Source organism: Bubalus kerabau, chromosome 11 (genome assembly GCF_029407905.1).
Source record: "Bubalus kerabau isolate K-KA32 ecotype Philippines breed swamp buffalo chromosome 11, PCC_UOA_SB_1v2, whole genome shotgun sequence".
NCBI lineage: Eukaryota > Metazoa > Chordata > Mammalia > Artiodactyla > Bovidae > Bubalus > Bubalus kerabau.
This window is the reverse complement of record NC_073634.1, coordinates 24,520,190-24,540,467: the sequence shown is the minus strand read 5'-3', so window position 1 is coordinate 24,540,467 and position 20,278 is coordinate 24,520,190. Positions and strand designations below refer to the sequence as shown.

The 20,278-nt window shown below is 37.0% G+C and overlaps 1 protein-coding gene and 1 non-coding gene across 8 annotated transcripts in view; both read left to right on the top strand.

Moving 5' to 3' along the window:
* MAP4K3 (mitogen-activated protein kinase kinase kinase kinase 3) overlaps window positions 1-18,480 on the top strand; it is a 185,787-nt gene extending 167,307 nt beyond the window's left edge. For 6 of the 7 annotated variants that reach the window (XM_055539867.1, XM_055539869.1, XM_055539868.1 and 3 more), the window contains 6 exons: window positions 4,753-4,924; window positions 8,424-8,492; window positions 8,574-8,666; window positions 13,640-13,710; window positions 16,226-16,281; window positions 16,941-18,480. In XM_055539867.1, the coding sequence (XP_055395842.1) occupies window positions 4,753-4,924; window positions 8,424-8,492; window positions 8,574-8,666; window positions 13,640-13,710; window positions 16,226-16,281; window positions 16,941-17,028 (549 nt within the window). In that variant the 3' untranslated portion in view covers window positions 17,029-18,480. Of the gene's footprint in view, window positions 1-4,752; window positions 4,925-8,423; window positions 8,493-8,573; window positions 8,667-13,639; window positions 13,711-16,225; window positions 16,282-16,940 lie in introns of those variants that run through there. The other variant, XR_008700194.1, reaches the window with a different exon arrangement.
* LOC129623974 (U6 spliceosomal RNA) lies at window positions 966-1,075 on the top strand. Its single transcript, XR_008700715.1, has one exon. It is a non-coding gene; the product is annotated as a U6 spliceosomal RNA (small nuclear RNA).
* Window positions 18,481-20,278: the final 1,798 nt, after the last annotated feature.

Sequence of the window (20,278 nt, the reverse complement as noted above, 5' to 3'; positions counted from 1 at the left end):
GGCCGTGCCACATGGCATGGGGATTTAGTTCCCTGGCCAGGGATCAAACCTGTGCCCCTTGCAGGGGAAGTGTGGAGTCTTAACTACTGGGCTGCCAGGGAGGTCCCTCTAATGAATATTTTTTAAAACATTTAATACTACTCAGCTGTAATTTAAATTTAGAGGAAAAGCTAACTGAAAATGTATGAAGTGCTGGCTCAGTCACTCCAAGGAAATACCAGATGAATTTTTTATGCTGTTTTCCTCGCTATTTTGTATAGATTAAGTAGTATTTCATGAGCATTTGCTATCTCCATAGAAATTGGGATCAAAATAATTGGAGTGGATTCTTCCTAAATTATATAATATAGAATTAAGATGTTTAAAGTATTGGCTTCCTGATATTTAAAATTTTATGAGTGACTAGGGAATCTAGTTTTAATTTTCACATCAGTATTTATTAACCTCACAATTAATTAGGACTAAAGAAATGAAATAAAGAGTTTCAAGAATTTACCACCCATTGAAGTAATATTTCCACAAATTTACTGAAACAAAAATTCTTTAAACAAAAAGCTGAAAGGGAAAATAACCTTATAAATTGTGCAAAATAGAACTTCTGAACCCAGCCCATTTCTGTCCACCTGGTTTTGTTCTAAGTTCCTCTTTGTTCTTATCTGTTTGACAAAAGCACAGCATATCCTAGATGGAGTGGTAAAGTGTATATAATTATTTTTCTGCCACCGTTCCCTTCCCTGTCTTTATCCTTAGTCTGTTACAGTATGTCCTTCCTATTCCTTTCTTTCCTAACCTCTATCAAAATGAAAAATAGTTTCATTACATCAGTTGTTCATGGATACTAATAGTCTGATTAAACCTTAGTATGAATGAATTTTATGTGTTACCCGATATGTTAAACTATTTATCTTAATACATAGTGAAAGATCCTCTCTATTAAAGGAACTTTTTGTATTAAGAACGTACAGGTGCTTGCTTCGATAGCACATATACTATTACTAAAATTGGAACAATGCAGAGATTAGCATGGCCCCTGCACAAGGATGATATGCAAAGTCATGAAGCATTCCATGTTTTTGTGATGTAATTATCCTCTAATTAAAAATAAATATACAAAAAAGAGCATGCAAGAGAGAATATATATTTTGAAGGCATGGGAAGCTTAAACATTACCCATGCATGTTTTCTTTTTTCTGGGTACCAGGGAGCTTGGTGCTGACTGACGAGGCCTATTGCCAGGATTCTAGGATGTTAGCCTTACATACAGTTCTACTTGTAGGCCTCCTCTAAGACTTGTCACTCTTCCCACTTTCCTTAAACTCCCTGAGCAACATGCACTTCTTTACTGTCCTTCATCTAAACCCAATTCTCATTTCTTTGTCTCTCTGCTTTGAGATTTCTCTTGAGTGTATTTTGTTTCTATATTTGATATTATCTCAAACAGTATTTATGATGTTTCTATACTATAAGTCTTAACAGATGTATTCAAAAACATTCTTATGTTTTCTGTATTCTTACTCTTCATGACATTTTCTTTTTTTTTCTTCTCCATTCTTTGTTTTCCTCTGAACCTATACTAAAGTTAGATCTCTTTCTACTCTTTACATGCCTTCATGACATTTTCTAAGTTTTTACTTCACTACACTGTTTTATTTTCAATATAAATAAAAGTCATAAATTGAAGCAGATATTCATGTACTTATTACAAATCAGGTACAGTGCTATTTAATTAGACAGATAAAAATGAGTAAGAGAGAGGGTGTGGAGAAAAGGGAACGCTCTTGCACTGTTGGTGGGAATGTAAATTGATAGAGCCATTGTGGAAGACAATATGGAGATTCCTTAAAAAACTAGGAGTAAAACCATCATATGACCCAGCAATCCCACTCCTAGGCATATACCCTGAGGAAACCAGGGTTGAAAAAGACACATGTATACCATTGTTCATTGCAGCACTGTTTACCATAGCTAGAACATGGAAGCAGCCTAGCTGTCCATAGACAGATGAATGGATAAAGAAGTTATGGTACATATCAGTTCAGTTCAGTTCAGTTCCTCAGTCGTGTCCAACTCTTTGCAACCCCATGAATTGCAGCACGCCAGGCCTCCCTGTCCCTCACCAGCTCCCAGAGTTCACTCAAACTCATGTCCATCGAGTCGGTGATGCCATCCAGCCATCTCATCCTCTGTCGTCCCCTTCTCCTCCTGCCCCCAATCCCTCCCAGCATCAGAGTCTTTTCCAATGAGTCAATTCTTCACATGAGGTGGCCAAAGTACTGGAGTTTCAGCTTTAGCATCCTCCCTTCCAAAGAACACCCAGGACTGATCTACACATTGGAATATTACTCAGGCATAAAAGGAACACATTTGAGTCAGTTCTGATGAGGTGGATAAACCTAGAACCTATTATACAGAATGAAGTGAGTCAGAAAAAGAAGAGAAATATCATATTCTAACACATATATACAGAATCTAGAAGAATGGTACTGAAGAACTTATTTAGAGGGCAGCAGTGGAGAAACAGACATAGAGAATAGACTTATGGATGTGGGGAGAGGGGAGGAGAGGGTGAGATGTATGGAAAGAGTAACGTGGAAACTTATATTACCATACGTAAAATAGATAGCCAATGGGAATTTGCTGTATGGCTCAGGAAGCTCAAACAGGGGCTCTGTATCAACCTTGAGGAGTGGGATGGGGAGGGAGATGGGAGGAAGATTCAAAAGGGAGGGGATATATGTATACCTATGGCTGATTTGGGTTGAGGTTTGACAGGAAACAACAAAATTCTGTAAAGCAATTATCCTTCAATAAAAAATTAATTTTAAAAGAAAAAAATGAGTAAGAGATAGTTATTTCCCTCAAGGACTATCATCAGTAGCGACTGGTTTTAAAACTATTTTATGGGAACGCTGTTCTGCTAGTGACTTATACATATTGTTTAGATATTATTGGAAGCTAAGTAGAAGTAGTCACAATCTGTTGGTTTTCTAATTTACTGAGGAAAAAATACAGAAGCACTGTTTTCTTCCTGTCCTACTGCTGTTTCCACATTTCAAAGATAATTATTTTAAATGTTTTGCTTTATTAAAAATAGGGCAGATTTTATCCAAAGCACATCCCCAGGTCGTAGGGATGCTCCCAGCGAGCATGGGCATAGGGTGTTTGTTGAAGGCATGTCTGGAGCTCTGGGATGGAGGCACTTAGGCAGTTTCGGGGAAGGAGCAATGTGGGAACAACAGGTGTGGGCAGAGTTTCACCTGCCAGTCTGAGGATCACACTGCATCTTCTGACACTTTAAGGCAATTGCTTGTGGTAGCCCCATTTCACCTGTTTATTTTCTCTATAATTTATTTTTTTTAGAATTTATAAGTAAACTACAGAATTAAAAAATATCAATTTCAGTAGCTTTTAAAGATACTAACAGTAGCCATCGGGAAATATAATGAAAACAGCCCATTTATAGGAGCAACAAAAATAAATTATAAGTAGCCCTAATAAAATATGTGTAAGACTAATATATTTTTAAAAAACCTTTTTATTGTAAGGAAGAACATTGCCAGCACCCCAGAGCTCCTCATGGCACCCCCCCCTACAAATCAGCTCCCATATTTTCCATTTTTACCATAGCACGTACCCCTAAACATTAGCATTTTACCTAATGTTTCAGCAGTATGGAAGTGGAATCATATTCATTTGGGCCTGACTTCTTTTGTGCAGCACTGTGTTTGTGTGCTTGTTGGATGTAGCCATAGTTTGTTCATTTCGATTGCACTCTAATTTCTGATTGTGTGAAACTGTCATCATTTTATCTGTTTTAGGCATTTGGGTTACTTGCAGTTTTTTTGTTATTCTTAGCAATGAAACGTGTGTATACTTTTGCACATGTCTCCTGTGTGCGTGTACAGTCATGTTCTGTAGGTGGTATAACTGGAGTGTTATTTCAGGGTTCTAAGAGATGCATATCTTTGGCATTGATAAGTGATGTAGTTAACCACTGTGGTCGTACCAGTTTGTTCTGCCACCATAAGTGCTACGAGCATTTGTCCACTTTTCTCTGAGTAACCCTTATTATTCTCGTTCTTCTGGTGGATGTGTATAGTTACCTTGATTTTTTTTCCCCTAATTACTAACGAAGTGAAAGTTTGCTACTTTTCCAGAGTTTCAGAATGTGAATTTCATCTCTTTGTAGCAAAATAAAAATAATTTTAAGCTTATGTATAATGAAAATCAGTTGCATTGTAATTAAGGTAATTTATTGAATAGAATCACTTGAAATACAGGGCTAATTTCTTTTGTGGGTTTTTTTTTTTTTTCCTGTCCACACTTATAAAAGGAATGTCTCTTGCTAATTGGCATTTCAGTTTTCTCACCCATGTTTGCTCAGTTGGATAAGAAGGCAGAGGAATATTACTGAAGCGCAGTGTCCAATTAGCAAACAAGAGACTCTGCCTCAAAGGGTGGAGGTGGGGGGACTCTCAGACCAGCCATGCAGTTGCTGGATCTGTTTCCAATTCTGATGCTAAAATGTGTAGTATTTAACTTAAAAATTACAGTGCTGAACCTAAAATATTTATAAGATGCTTCATAATTTGGACTTTTTCTGCATACCCTGAGTTTCTGTGAGAAGAAGCAGTCTTTGTAGTAGAGAGTACTCTGTTATGTATTTTCATAAAACCAAACATTCTTAATGGCATTCCCATGAAATTGTTTGGCTTTTGTTTTCCTTTTGTAATATATTTTGTTTTTTTCCAGCACATAGATTTTCCTATACCATGCCCACTTAGAATGTTTGAGATGCTGGTGGTTCCTGAGCAGGAGTACCCTTTAGTCTGTGTTGGTGTCAGTAAAGGGAGAGACTTCAACCAGGTGGTTCGATTTGAAACAGTCAATCCAAATTCTACCTCTTCGTGGTTTACAGAATCAGGTTTGTGGTTTTTATTTCATTATTAAGGCCAGTGCATAGACTGTTTTTGTAAGTAATAAATTTACTGTATCTTTCATCAGGCAAGTACAGTGCATAAAAATCCAGTCTTGAGTAACTTACTGAACTGGAAAAAGAGAAGGTGACTTGCTTTGAAATAGCTAATTTGTTTGACACATTTAAAACATTCTGGTGTCTCCCAGACTTGAGTGTGTGTCAGAATCACTTGGCTGGGTCCAACCCCCAAGTTTTTCATTCAGTAGATCTAGGTGAGGCCTGAGATTTTCAATGTGTAAGTTCCCAGGATGTTGATGATGTTACTACAGGGACCATACGTGGAGAACCACATATATATATATACACACACAAACCTTGTTGGTAGTGCAAGTCGTATCCGACTGTTTGCGACCCCGTGAACTGCAGCACACCAGCCTTCTCTGTCCATCACTTACCTCCCTGAGTTTCCTCAAACTCATGTCCATTGAGTCAGTGACGCCATCCAACCATCTCATCCTTTGTCGCCTGTTCTCCTCTTGCCCTCAGTTTTTCCCAGCATAAGGGTCTATTCTAATGAGTCGACTCTTTGCATCAGGTGGCCAAAGTGTTGGAGCTTCAGCATCAGTCCTTCCAATGAGTATTCAGGGTTGATTTCCTTTAGGATGAGCTGGTTTGATCTCCTTGCTGTCCAAGGGACTCTCAAGATTCTCCTCCAGCACCTCAGTTCAAAAGCATCAATTATTCAGCGCTCAGCCTTCTTTATGGTCCAGCTCTCACATTTTATACATGACCGCTGGAAAAACCATAGCTTTGACTACATGGACCTTTGTCAGCAAAATGATGTCTCTGCTTTTTAAGACACTGTCTAGGTTTGCCACAGCTATTCTTCCAAGGAGCAAGCATCTTTTAAGTTCATGGCTACAGTCACAGTCCACACTGATTTTAGAGCCCAAAAAAATGAAATCTGACACTGTTTGCACGTTTTCCCCATCTATTTGCCATAAAGTGATAAGACCATATGCCATGATCTTAGTTTTTTGAACGTTGAGTTTTAAGCCAGCTTTTTTACTCTGCTTTTTCACCTTCATCAAGAGGCTAATAGAAAACCTGATTTATCTAAAAAGGAAAAGCTGCATTAAGTATATTTTCCAGTATATCTTTGTAATTGATGCACAGGTACTACCTGGTAACTTTAATAAATATTTTTAATCATTTGTAATTAGGATACAAAATATTAAGTAAATAGTAAAGCACCTCCAAAGTGTTTGAGGGTGCTTGAAAATAATTCTTTTATATATTTCCTAAATTTTGATCTACATTTCCCAGTTGTAGCACATTCTTCCTTCATAGCTTGTACCTTAGGAAATAATATCTCCAATTAATGAGTTTTTAACAGAAATTTGATGATAGTTTGAAACCCTCAGTTGCATTGTTGCAATCCATACACATTGGCAAAACTTGGGTTTTGTGGTAAATTAATCTGATTAAACTGTTACACTTTAAAAAAAATGACCTTAAAGGTCTTTTTATCTTTGTTTTTAAAACACTGTGTTTGTTATGAAGCTCCTTTTGTGTTTTTGCCTAAAAAAGGACATTGTACAATGTTTTGCTATAAAATAGGCGTGGCCATTTTTGAAGGTAATTTTTAAAGGTCTTGCGAAGGCCCTTTGCTCAGTCTTTGACAACTTAGAGAAGTGTTAAAGATCCAACTTGCCAACAAATGTTGATTAGTCAGGAATTTGTTGGAAGCCTGAAAGAGTGTTCACTAAAGGAAAAAAATTAAGAGACTGAGGTTTTTGGCATTGGAAAAAAAAAAAAAGGATCACACATTTAGACACATTCAACAGAAATCTAAAGACAGTCTCATGGCTGCTGAAGCCCAGGGAACTTGGAGAGCTTTCCATTGAAAGAAAGCATGGCCAGCCCTTGGCAACAATATGGGGCTTCTCTTTGGCTTCCTCAAATTCTCTTGTTAAATTCTCCCTTTTTAGACAGTATCTACCCTTTCAGACATGGAGTTAACTCCTGCTTTCTAATTTCTTCCCTTCTATTGTTGGTTGACTAATATTTTATTTAGTGAATTTCAGTTGTCTTATTTCTCCCAACTGTTTTAATTTTAAATCCTTTTCTACTAATTGTTTAATGAAGGGCCTCTCATTTCCTGACACAAGAGTTTTGTACCTTCCATCCCAGGAACTTTGGATCGCTTATCTTAGCATAATGAAATCCCTTTATTAGAAGTTAAATACAACAGATATAATTCATTTCTGCTTTTGAGATGATGAGGTTGAGTAAGAGGGTGAAAGTATGTTTAAGGTTTTGTATGAGCTGAAATTATAAGCTGTGGTTTCCTAAACTCTGCTGCATAGTAGAATCCACTTGAGAAGATTTTAACACTCTTGATACATCAAGTCACACACACATACCCCCATTTAAATAATATCTGGAGGCGGCAGCTGGACATCAGTAGGCCTCCAGATACCTTCAGTGTTTGGAAACTAATTATTATAAGCCATTTGTAAATCTCATTTTCCTGGCTTTCTATCTAGTAATGCTAGACTGGCTTCTTGACTAATTTTCACCAAATGTGTAAGAGTTACAAAGATCTGGTTGGCCTGATTTATAGGAGGCCTGTTCCATATCCTTCTTAACCCTGGCTAGTCACAGAATATGTGTGAAAGTCTGAACTACAGCTGCCCTTGGATTTATTAGGATTCTAAATACTATGGAAAGTAAAAAACTAGACTGATAGACTAGACTTCAGAACCACTCTCCAGAAACAAGGCCAATAGCTCAACAGTTTTAGCTTTGATATTCATACAAAGTCTAGGATATATTACATCTCACTTCCTGGAAAACTAAATCACTTAAATATTTTAGGTTTGTTAGAACTTGGATAAATCATTATTATAAAAATAATGCCTCTGCATTTTTATGGTGCTTCATACTTCTCAAAATATGTCAGTATTTTTTTAACTCATTTGTATTCAAAGTGATTAACTTTCTGATTCATTCATTCAGTAAATATTTATTGCATGTGCTAGGCACCACATATAATGATTTACGAAGCACAGCCCTTGGCCTTCTGAGCTTAAAATCCAAAATTAATCATTGCCATAATATAGATCTCACATATGAACCTCACATATGAATAGGATAGTGCGTTACCGGCAGATTTACAAAGCACAGCCCTTGGCCTTCTGAGCTTAAAATCCAAAATTAATCATTGCCATAATATAGATCTCACATATGAATCTCACATATGAATAGGATAGTGCGTTACCGGCAGTAATGACAATAGCTAACCCTCCATTAAGCACTCACTCAGTTTAGCTCTTGTATCAGAGTTTGAACCCAAACCCATCTGAGTCAACTGCTGCATGTGTATGACCAAAAATATATATCTATTTCAAATTCAGTTATATTCAGAATTCTTTTTTTAATGTCTCTGTGCTTTAAATATTACTGTTTCCTGTAAGTTTTATCAAGTTTGTTTGTGTTGTAGATACCCCACAGACGAGTGTTACTCATGTAACGCAGCTGGAGAGAGATACCATTCTTGTATGCTTGGACTGTAAGTTTTTGTTTATGAATGTCTTTATCTTAATAAGATTTCTTTTATCTTAGTTTCTAAGTGACTTTTTTTCCATTATAGGTTGTATAAAAATAGTAAATCTCCAAGGAAGATTAAAATCTAGCAGAAAATTATCATCTGAACTCACTTTTGATTTCCAGATTGAATCAATAGGTAAGTCAGAGTTTTGTGTTTCTTGTTTGATTGCATTATCAGCTGCTTAGAATAATTTGTCCAATAGTTATTTGAAATTATAAAAATATATTACTAAGGACTCATTTTTTTTAATATAGGATATAATGAATATGAGGTATCAGTCTTTGCTTTTACATATTCCCTAAAATAGTTTAACAACTTTGATATAATCAGTAAATAATGTCATCTTCCCTACAGGTTGGGCATTTTCAAAATAAGTAACTAAATATTGTTATTCATAACTGCCGGGGTCCAGCCCCGGCTGATCCAGGGTATTCGAAGGGGAGACGGCTTCGGCGACTTAATCTAAATATTCATCAAAGATATAAAGAGTAATAGAATGAGAATAGCTCAGTAGGAAAATTCAGTGGAGAAAAGAGGCTGAGTAGCTTGGTTTACGCGGGAGACCAATAAAACTTCAAGACAAGAAGCTTGCACCACTTATGTAGGCCGCAGGCATCCTTCCGTTCTCCCAAAGGAGAGGAGACACTGAGGCCTCCCCAGTCGGATCTTAGAAGCCCAGGCATAATTAGTAAGCATGGCGGGTTCCGTGCTCCAGATGGAGACTCAGCCAGAGTTTGAGAGGGAGAAAGACATGGGGAGACCAGTATTTCGAGCAACTGATCCCAATTCTTTATTTTCCAGAGTCTGTTTTTATACACTGAGATGTTATACAAAAGTCATGCGGGGACAGCAGTCCTGACTTTTATTAAAGTCAGGTGCTCTCTCACAGAGTCCATAAGACTGTTCTATACATCAGTGTCTCTTTTGCTGTCTCGTACACAGGGTTATTGTTACCATCTTTCTAAATTCCATATATATGCATTAGTATACTGTATTGGTGTTTTTCTTTCTGGCTTACTTCACTGAGAGAGGGAGAGGGTGGGAATATTTGGGAGAATGGCATTGAAACATGTAAAATATCATGTATGAAACGAGTTGCCAGTCCAGGTTCGATGCACGATACTGGATGCTTGGGGCTGGTGCACTGGGACGACCCAGAGGGATGAAATGGGGAAGGAGGAGGGAGGAGGGTTTAGGATGGGGAACACATGTATACCTGTGGCGGATTCATTTTGATATTTGGCAAAACTAATACAATTATGTAAAGTTTAAAAATAAAATAAAATTTAAAAAATAAATAAATAAATAAAGTCAGGTGCTTCACACAAATGTATACAGAGGTCTTAGGGGTGTTACATCATCTTCTGGCCAGGGGGGCCTGCTGACAATTTATGACCCTCTCCTTGTGACAGCGGTCAGTCAACACTTATTTCTCCAGGAGTGATTATTCTTAAAACAGATGCCACCCAAATAAAGTTACATTCCTATAGGGTGAGGGTGTAGTGGGTTTTAGTTAAGGAAAGAATTTACTTAGCCTAAGGTCTAATGTGATTAATATCAAAGGTTAATACTTATTTCTTCTATATATTCATTAATGTGTGTAAGGGCAGGGGATATGGAGACTTAGCAACAAGCATTGGCTCAACAAATGAAAAACCCTCCACCAATACAATTTCTAATCAGCCCCATTATACTTATACTAATAGTTTTCTAACTTTTCTAAGGAACCTGTTTTTAGAAGGTTTAAAGCATCTCGTGCCTCTCACAGTTGGGAGGCTGTGAGCAATCACATGTGGCCAGACAAGCCTGTCAGGCAGGCTAGAGAACCTTCAGAGGAGTTTGTAAGTTGAAACACTCCTGTCATGCCCAGGAATTATTATTAACTGGAGCTCTAAGTTAACTCCTTCTCCGAAAGAGGTGGTGGGGGACAGCCCCCCATAAAGTCAGAGGTGTAGGTGAGAGCACAAAGTAGTAAAGTAGGCAGGCTCTGGTTATGGGGGTAGATGCTCGAGGATTTCCAGGGGGACTCCTGAGGCTCGATCCCACCTTTGCGTATGTCGAGCCTCCTTCCTCATGACCTTTGCCATGGGCGGAGTGCCTCACACCGGCCCCCAACACATAACCTAGTTATGAATTTCCATTTTCTTGAGACTCCTGTAGGGTTTCCCAGTAAGTGCTTTACAATTTAGTATAATCTATTATTTTTGCTGTTGTGTCTACTGATCACAGATCCTTAAGTATATGGAATTTCCTTCTTGCTATTTTTACATTATGCTTGATAAGAATTTTTTCTGGAAAAAGATTTCTTACAGAATCAGTATTCTAAAATGATTGCATTCAGGAAAAATAAGGTAAAATGACCATAATAGAGAGAATGCTGATGAATATGAATGGCAGTTAATTTAGCTGTACACTGGTTTTTCTGGAGTTCTTTATCAGTAAAGATCCTTGCATGTATATGCATTAGCAGAAGGTAAGGCCCAAGGGCAGATAGTTCATTTGTCTTATTCTTGGTCCTATTTTTAATCTTTCTCCCAGTTAGAATGCCTCTCTCCAACAAGCAGACACTGATGATAATAAGTCAGTTTTGAGGGACATCTGCTCAAAATGTTCAAATGGAATCCATACTTAAAAACACATGGCCGGGTCAAAAAAAAAAAGGCAAAAAATCAGAAACTCAAAGTGATAAGCCCTCATGAGTGGTAAAGAAAACTAGCGGTGTCCCACCGAAGATGGGGACCCAGAGCCAGGCATGTTGTTTGAAGCACCTACTAATTAAGACTCCCCACATAAGGCCTGGTGGCTTTATAGGGGACTTTTATCCACTATTAAAAGAAGGAATAGTCCCTGTCCTATATACCAACTGCTTCAGACTGTAGACAAGAAAGGAATGCAGAATAAATCAGTAACACTCGCTTCAGTTCAGTCGCTCAATCATGTCCAACTCTTTGTGACCCCAAGGACTACAGCACACCAAGCTTCCCTGTCCATCACCAACTCCCGGAGCTTGCTCAAACTCATTTAGCACTGTTGATAGTGAAATCAATTAAATTATACAGAAAACAGTTTCCCAATCTCATGAAAACAGATTTTGGAAATTTTATATAAAATACTAGCAAATAGAATTCCATATCATCAAACAGTAGACTTTATCTCAGAAAAGCAAAGGTAGTTCAGCAGCAGAAAATTTATTTATGTATAGCACATTGAAAGCCGAAAGTTACATAACTCTTCAGTAGATGCACAAAAAGCATTTGGTAAAATCTAAGTCATTCTTGGTTTTTTAAAAAGACAACTTTTTAGAAATTATCAGTAGAAGGAAATGTCCTTCATCTAGTACAGCTTATTAAAAATATCGTTTAATGGTTAAACTGATTCCCATTAAACTAGATAATGAGATAAGGAGGTTTGCTATCATCATATTACAACATAGTCTCATTGGACTATGAAAAGGGAACTGTGAGGATTAGAAAGAAATAAGCAAAATATCTTTTTTTGCTGATGGTATGATTATCTACTAGAATATACAACTCTAAACTATTAGAACCAATAAGAAAATTCAAAATTGCTAGATATGAATAAAATAGATGGAGAGCTTTCTGACATGCCAGTAAGATGCATAGGAATAAATGTAGTCAAACATGTGTAAGATCATTATCTAGGAAATTTGAAGTTATCTTTTAAAAGCATAAAAGAAGATTTGAACAAATGAGCTACACTGTGTTGATGTATAGGAAGACTTAATATGGGAAAGATGTTAGTTCACAAATTAATCCACACATGCAATGCATTTGCAGTTAAAAAAAAAAAACCCATTAAGGTATTCTTGTGCTGCTTGATAAGCTGATCTGAAAATTCATAAGGATAAGCCAAAGGCCAAGAATAGTAAAATAAATTTTGATGAACACTTGCCCTGCTTGATATTGAAACTTACTGTGAAGCCATAGTGATTAAGACAGTGTGGGATCAACACAGGGATAAATGGAAGAATGGAACAGAAGGCTCAGAAGTAGACCTACATGTAATTGGATATTTATATCATATGTCAGTGGGGAAATGATGTTTGGTTCAACAAATGATGCCAGTACAGTTCGTTATCTGCAGGAAACAAATTAAGAATATTCACTGAATATACACCAGAATATATATTAAATATTTAAGTACAGAAAGCAAAACTAGAATTTTTAGAAGGCACATATCCCAGTAATTCTATTTCTAGGTATCCACTCCAGAGACAATTTTGCACACGTATGTAGGGAGAGGTACAAGAACGTTTAGGGCTTCCCAGATGGTGCTAGTGGTAAAGAACCTGCCAGCCAGTGCAGGAAGCATAAGAGACATGGCTTCCCTCCCTGGGTTGGAAAGACCCCCAGGCGGAGGGCATGGCAACCCACTCCAGTGTTCTTGCCTGGAGAATCCCATGGACAGAGGATCCTGGCAGAGTCGGACACAACTGAAATGGCTTAGTATGCACACATGCACAAGAGTGTTTATTGCAGCATTGTTTGTAATAACAAAAAAAATTAGAAACATCATTTGGTTCCTCACACTAAATATATGAAAGTTGGAAACATACAATATAAAGTTCACCGATCATGTGAACTCACTGTGTTCTAATAGTAAAAATATGCATGAGAACAACAGATACCAAATCCGTAAGGTGGTTATCTCAGGGAGGGAGGAAGGAAGGGTTGGAATGGAAGTAGAGGAGGAGCATATAGGGATGCTGGCAGTATTCATTTTTATTTAAAACAAAGAACAAATATGGGGAAATGTTAGGATTTAAGTGTTAAATGGTAGATACATGTGTTTTTATGTCATTCTCCTATTTTTCTATATGTTTCAAATATTTTTACAAAACAAAACTTCCTAAAGCAAAAAAAAATTTCAGTGAATTTTCTTTTTCTTACCAAAATATGAGTCAGTTCAATAAAGTATTTATGCTGTTTAGTTTATACTGTGTAGTATGTGGTGTGGTAAAGATGCCATTATAAATCTGGAATGAGTAACAGTTATTAATTGAAATATTGTAGAAAGAGGGGTGAAGTGCTGCTTATTGGTTGGACTTTTGTACTATTAACAGTAACTCAGCTGTTCTTGCCTGTTAGTTTGCCTACAGGACAGTGTGCTGGCTTTCTGGAAACATGGAATGCAAGGTAGAAGTTTTAGATCTAATGAGGTAAGTGATCTTTTTAAAAATTAGAACCATTAAATAGTCCTGAAGCATTGGCAAATTCTACATCACAGAGTTTTCTTTAACTTTGGAAAATTCCTGATTGGTGCAACGAAATGTTACATTTTCTGTATTCAATTCAGTGATAAATTCAAGAGCGCATACTTTATAGCCCTCTCTCTCTGTCCATTAAGTCAGACAAGTTCAGTGTGTTATTTTATGTGCTTCCAGATAAGCACCCTTATATTCAGCACAGGAGCTTGCTAAATACTGCTAAAAGTGAGCCAGCTCTGATAGTCTTTCAGCTTTCCCAGAACGTCACCTGGAGCAGGAGTGCAGATGCGGGCTCGCTCTGCCCCTGAAGCACCTTTCCTACTTTGTATATCAGAAAAACGACCAGTGTAGGCTCCAGGTAAAGGGTTTCCCTGGAAGTCAACTTGCCTCCTATTTCTGGTACCCTTATCTCGTTATCCTTCCTTCCTTAATTTAACTCCAAGTCATACGACGTATTCCAGAGAAGGCAATGGCACCCCACTCCAGTACTTTTGCCTGGAAAATCCCATGGACGGAGGAGCCTGGTAGGCTGCAGTCCATGGGGTCGCTAAGAGTCGGACACGACTGAGCGACTTCACTTTCACTCTTCACTTTCATGCATTGGAGAAGGAAATGGCAACCCACTCCAGTGTTCTTGCCTGGAGAATCCCAGGGACGGGGGAGCCTGGTGGGCTGCCGTCTATGGGGTTGCACAGAGTCAGACATGACTGAAGCAACTTAGCAGCAGCAACAGCATACGACGTATTCAATTCAGTTCATCATTTATACCAGAAAGTGCTGGTGTTATAACATGAGCAAGACTTGGTACTTGTCCCTTAAAATATTACAGGCAAGTAAAATCATCCTGAGTTCTTTCAGTAACCCCACGCCAGTCTCAATAGTAAGACTTCTACTTGAGCATTGGAGGGAAAGGAAAACATTAGGTGCCTTGAGTAAGAAAATAGCTTATTTGTGTTTTAAACTGTTACGTGTTAAGCTCAGAACATTTCTCCTGACCAGTAAACAGTACTGGTAGAATGATCATGAGTGTGGGTTTCAGAGAAGATCCTGGGGTTCAGTCTCAGTTTTCCTCTTCAGTAACTGTGTGACCTTGGCGCTTCACTTAACTTCTTTTTGCCTGTATTTCTTCATCTGTGAATTGAGGATAACAGTATAGTACTACCTCATAGGGTTGCTAAAAGAAAGGAAATAAGTAATGTGCTTGGCATAATGCCTAGCCTATAGTACGTATTCAAGAAAGGTGACTACCAGTATGTTTCCAAGAGTTACTCCCACAAGAGGGCTCACCTCTCAGGAAGATTTTTTTTTTAATCACCTGAGGGAATGGAACCTAGAGATAAGAATCGTCAACAGCTAATAAACACCAGACAGAGAAAGAAAAGCATCGTAAGCTGGATAGAAGAGAATGGTTTAAAAAAAATTAGTTTGTCCCAAAATATCCTGAGGCACTTTTTCAGACTGCTTAGATACCCCTTACTAAATACAACCCCTCCAAAAATGGTCTGTCCTTTAAGTAGGCAAATCCCAAAATACATTGACAATCAGTGATGATGAACTGCTACTATTGAAGTGAGCATGTTAGATCCTTCAGGCATGCTGAGTTACAAAAGAAGTCAAGAATCACTGCTGTTTCCAGAATAATTTTATTTTCAAAATCAAATTGTTTTTTTCAGCCTACCAGATTTTGGGGGAGGCTACTGCCATTATAATTGGGAATGTTTTGCATTTAATAAGCAATAAACAATGGGTTTATCTTTCTCCTGTAGACTTATTCTTAACTCCCCAATTGGTACTTGGTCACACTGAGGACTTCTTTAAAGATGTATGCCATCAGAAAATATTATTTCAGGAGACTAGGAAAGAAATGGGAAAGAGAATTGTTATCTACTGAGCATTTCCTTAACTAAGCATTAAACCCACTATAACTTACAGGAATATGCAAGATACCACTGAAAGGTAGATACTGTCTCTCCCTTTTGGCAGAAGATAAACCACTTCCAACAAGTTACATACCTTTTGCAGTTGTCACTGCTAGTAGGTGGGAGAACTCGGATTAAAACTGGAATCATGAGTTTGGCCCGTCACACTACACTGCAGCCTTTTAAGTGGAAGGACCAGATATGAGGGCCTTACTGCTGCGAGAGCCTTGCTGTCAGCATTAGGGTAACTGATAAGAGGTTTCTGATAAATAAAGTGGACTAGGTGCTTTGCTTTTAAATTTTTCCCTGGGAGCCTATATTCCGTTTACTACTTCCATGTTTTATGATTGATTCAAAATAATCCATATTTTTCCTAGACTAACAAGTGGACATACCTGTGCGCTGACTTGAGAAAGTTAATGGTCATACAGGGGTTCTGTTTCCATCTTGGGAATTTTATTTCTTTTCTATAGAGTTATAAATTAAATGCCCATATAAAATTCTGTATCTTTCATTTCAGAAGTTAAATTGGTATTTTCATTGAACAGGTAACACAAGAAATTTCAGATAGCACAAGAATTTTCAGACTACTTGGATCTGACAGGTAGGAAAAGTGGTTGTATTAAATACATAGTTCTAAACATATTTTATAAATCCAGCATAAAACTAGTTTATTTTTCAAGAGAATTGGAATTTCTGCAGTAATATATTCAAGATTATATTTTCATGCTATAAGTATTCACAGAAAGTTATGAAGCCTTTGACAATGAGCCTGATCTTCCAAGTAACAGGAATACATAGATGTTGTCAGTACTAGTTTTGCATTAAACATAATACCTCAAATATGATTTACAACACAAGAGAGGAAATACCATATGCTAGCAAACAGAAAAGTTTTTAGTTATAGGACCAAATAGGATCTGGTTCTATTTTGATTTATTTTCTAACTCTTGAACTACACATTGTTTTTAGAATTCATAATAAGAATTAAGTTCCCCCTACTTATTCCTAGTTATAGGTTTTACCCCCTCTGGCTCTTAGAACAACACTGGCTTAGAAGAGAGTGGTGGGCAGCAAAATTACTTCCCAGAGCTAGAACTGCCTCTTTAATCATAGTGATTTGCAAATGATTTCTGCCCACATAGCAAATAAGCAGCATTTATTAGAGGCATATCATGAAGAAGCAGTGGGAAAATTTTCTTTAGTTTGTAAGAATAACTTTGTTTTGTCACATGTTTTTTATGGGTTTGTTTACTATTTTAGGGTCGTGGTTTTGGAAAGTAGGCCAACCGATAACCCCACAGCAAATAGCAATTTGTACATCCTGGCGGGTCATGAAAACAGTTACTGAGAAGCGTGCTCTGACAGTGAACCCAGGAAGAAAGAACACTACCACTGCAGCATGATCGGACGCTTGAAGCTGCAAAAGCGTGGTTACCTGGCTTCAGTTCCTTGTAATTTATTGTGGCATGAGACAAGATGGGGCAATGTTTTGTTTTAAGTGGTATGGATATATTTAGCATATTGAACCACACAAGTGCTTAATTCATTGTTATGTAATCTTTGTACATATAGGCAGTATTTTTCTGTGAAACTTCATATTGCTGAAGACACACACTAAGAATTTATGTAGATAATGTACTTTTATGAGATGTACAAGTAAGTGTCTTATCTGTACAGATGTAAATGTTGAAAAGGCAATTGGGATTAATATTTTAAGAATTCTTGAGTATATTCTTGGGTGTGGCTATATTACAAAATGGGATGCTGGCAATGAAACCGTACCTTTAACACTATTGTATTTTTATTATATGTAATTTAGTAATATGAAGATAAATCTTGTAACTTTTAAAATTGTAATGGAGGCTGTAATCATTTTATAATCTTGTTTTTAATTTTAATGCAAGTACACTGGTGTGTTTATATTTGCACAGAGTATTGATATGTGATGTATTAAGTCACAAAAGTAAGCTGTGACATTGTCAATATGCATTTGGCTCCACAACACCTTTTATAAATGTATTTGGATTGTTTTCTATGTGAAACAAACCAATTAACCCCTTGTTGTAGTAACTGGTCTTTTTTATATTTCAGGAGAATCCTATAAGATTGCTTGTCTCTGCTTAAAAACAATACCTTTGAAAAATTTTTGAATCACAGAATAGCGGTACCGTGATATAGCACTGCAGTTTGTCTGAGTTACAATATGCACAGAGTATGTTAGCATTATCAAAGAGTCCACACTAAACATTTCATATAATCACTTTGAAGAACTATAACATTCCATAGAGGGAATCAGTTCAAATTTCTAGTGGAATTTTTACTTTTGTTGGCCTTATTTTATCATCATTTTCATGTTTCTTTTAATTTAGAGTATTAACACTTGGCCAAAATAATTTAGTTACTACCTCATATAAACAATATAATGGTTACTACACATCACAGGAACTTAGTTTTGGTTAAAGTCATTTTTGATTGCTTTTTTCCCAGTGGAATATGTATATACCAAGTTTTAGAAAAATGCACACTTTTGGCTCTTTTTTGGTATATGTTCTTTATATTTTAATGTGAGTATATACACAAAGAACAAACTAAATTGTGATTTATGGTCTTCATTTATTTTAATTGACAATGCTTTTAAATATGTTCCTGATTGTACATAGTGTAAAATAAATATGTTTTTTAACATGCTGTTGTATAGTAGCTTGTCATCGGGCTTAATCTGTATATAGTAAGATTAAAACATATTAAGGAGAAAAGTGTTTTTAATTACTCTGCATTAAATCCTTAAGTAACCATTGTGATCCTTCGGATCTTGATATTTTTATTTGATCTGTCATCTAAATTTCATAAAAGAGTAATATTCCCACATTTGAAGGCTCTTCAACTTTCTGATCAGGAAAATCACAACATTCATAATTTTTTAGTTGGAGCAGTCGACAGACTGCATTCCTGGGCCCAGGCCTACTTAAATGAAATTTACTAGGACAAATACATTTACATGTTGTCTATAGCTGCTTTCACCAAAAAAAAAAAAAGACAGTTTTCCCCAAAAAAGTACATGACCCACAGAGCCAAGATATTTACCATCTGACCATTTATAGAAAGAGTTTGCTGACTCCTGGGTAGAGAAAGGAAAGGAGAATGCTGGGGAATGCAGTTCTGAAGGCAAGGAGGGGAAAGTTAGATGTAAGAAAAACGAGTTGGGGACTGAGAGGTGGGTGACATTTCAACTCTTGTTAATGCTTCTGCCTGTTATTATGACCTTGGATAATCTCCTTGACTCCAGAACAGTTTCCTTATCTAAAACTGACTTCTAAACCACAGAGATGTTAAAAATCATAGCAGTCGTGTATATTTATCACTTTGCCCAAATACATTGTGACTAATCTTAGCATTAATAATAATGATTGTTTTAAGGTTTCCTTGATGGCTCAGACGTTAAAGAAATGCAGGGAAACCCGAGTTCGATCCCTAGGTCAGGAAGACCCCGTAGAAAAGGGAATGACAACCTAGTCCAGTATTTTTGCCTGGGAAATCCCATGGACAGAGGAGCCTGGTGGGCTATAGTCCATGGAGTTGCTAAGAGTCTGAGACGACTGAGCGACTAACACAGTGACTGTTTTAGAAACAGATCTTTATCAGTATAACATGATCATCAGTTTGTTGAAAAACAGATTTCATGGAAAAGATTTTTAAGAAATCAATATTCTGTCCTTGGCATTTATTGATCAGGTTGTTGATCCTTTACCTGGGCCATGTATTTCTAGTTTCCAAATCCTGTAAATTACATAAAGGGTCACATCTCAAAAAAATGTAACCTTCACATTTAACTGTCAAACCATTTCAAAATATTTCCAGAAGATAAAGTATACAACTGGTTGTATGTTACACACGGGCTTTTTAAAACTACAGACCCCTGGAATCAGTCTTTGAGGGAAGGGCTCAGTAGCCATATTTTTATAAAGTTATACAAATGACTCTGATGTACAGTGCTTCATGGGAACCACTGGCCCGATGTTGAACTTAAATCAGTGTTTCTGAGTGTGATCCAAGTATCCCTTGACTGAGAAAGAATAATCAGTGGTGACACTCAAGAATGCAAATTTGAGAGCTCCACCTACCAACTTTTGATTGAGAATCTTTATTTAGTAAATAGGAAGAGAGTCCCTAACTGAAATGTTGGGAAAGATTTTATTTCTTTGAAATTCAGAGTTGTCTATCTTGTGAGCTAGTTTCTTGGACATTGGTGTTGAAAATGATACCAATTTTTCTAGGCCTTATTGGCATCATTCATCTTGCTAGTGTGTTACTGATTTCAGTAGAGATCAGGAAATAAAGGACAGGCATCACTTTTTACCATTACTAGTAGATGAAAGTGTGCTATACTAAATAGTGGGTAAACACTAAAGGGTATTACATGAGGGAATATAATAATAAGTGCCCAATGAATGTGTTTGTGCTATTCCACATATTTTCCATAGATTCTCCCATGGAAGCCCCAAAACAGCCCAATGAGGTAAGTATCGTTAATGCCATATTACAGATGAAGAAACTAAGGCACCGAAAGATTAAATAACTTGCCCAAGAATATAGCTGGG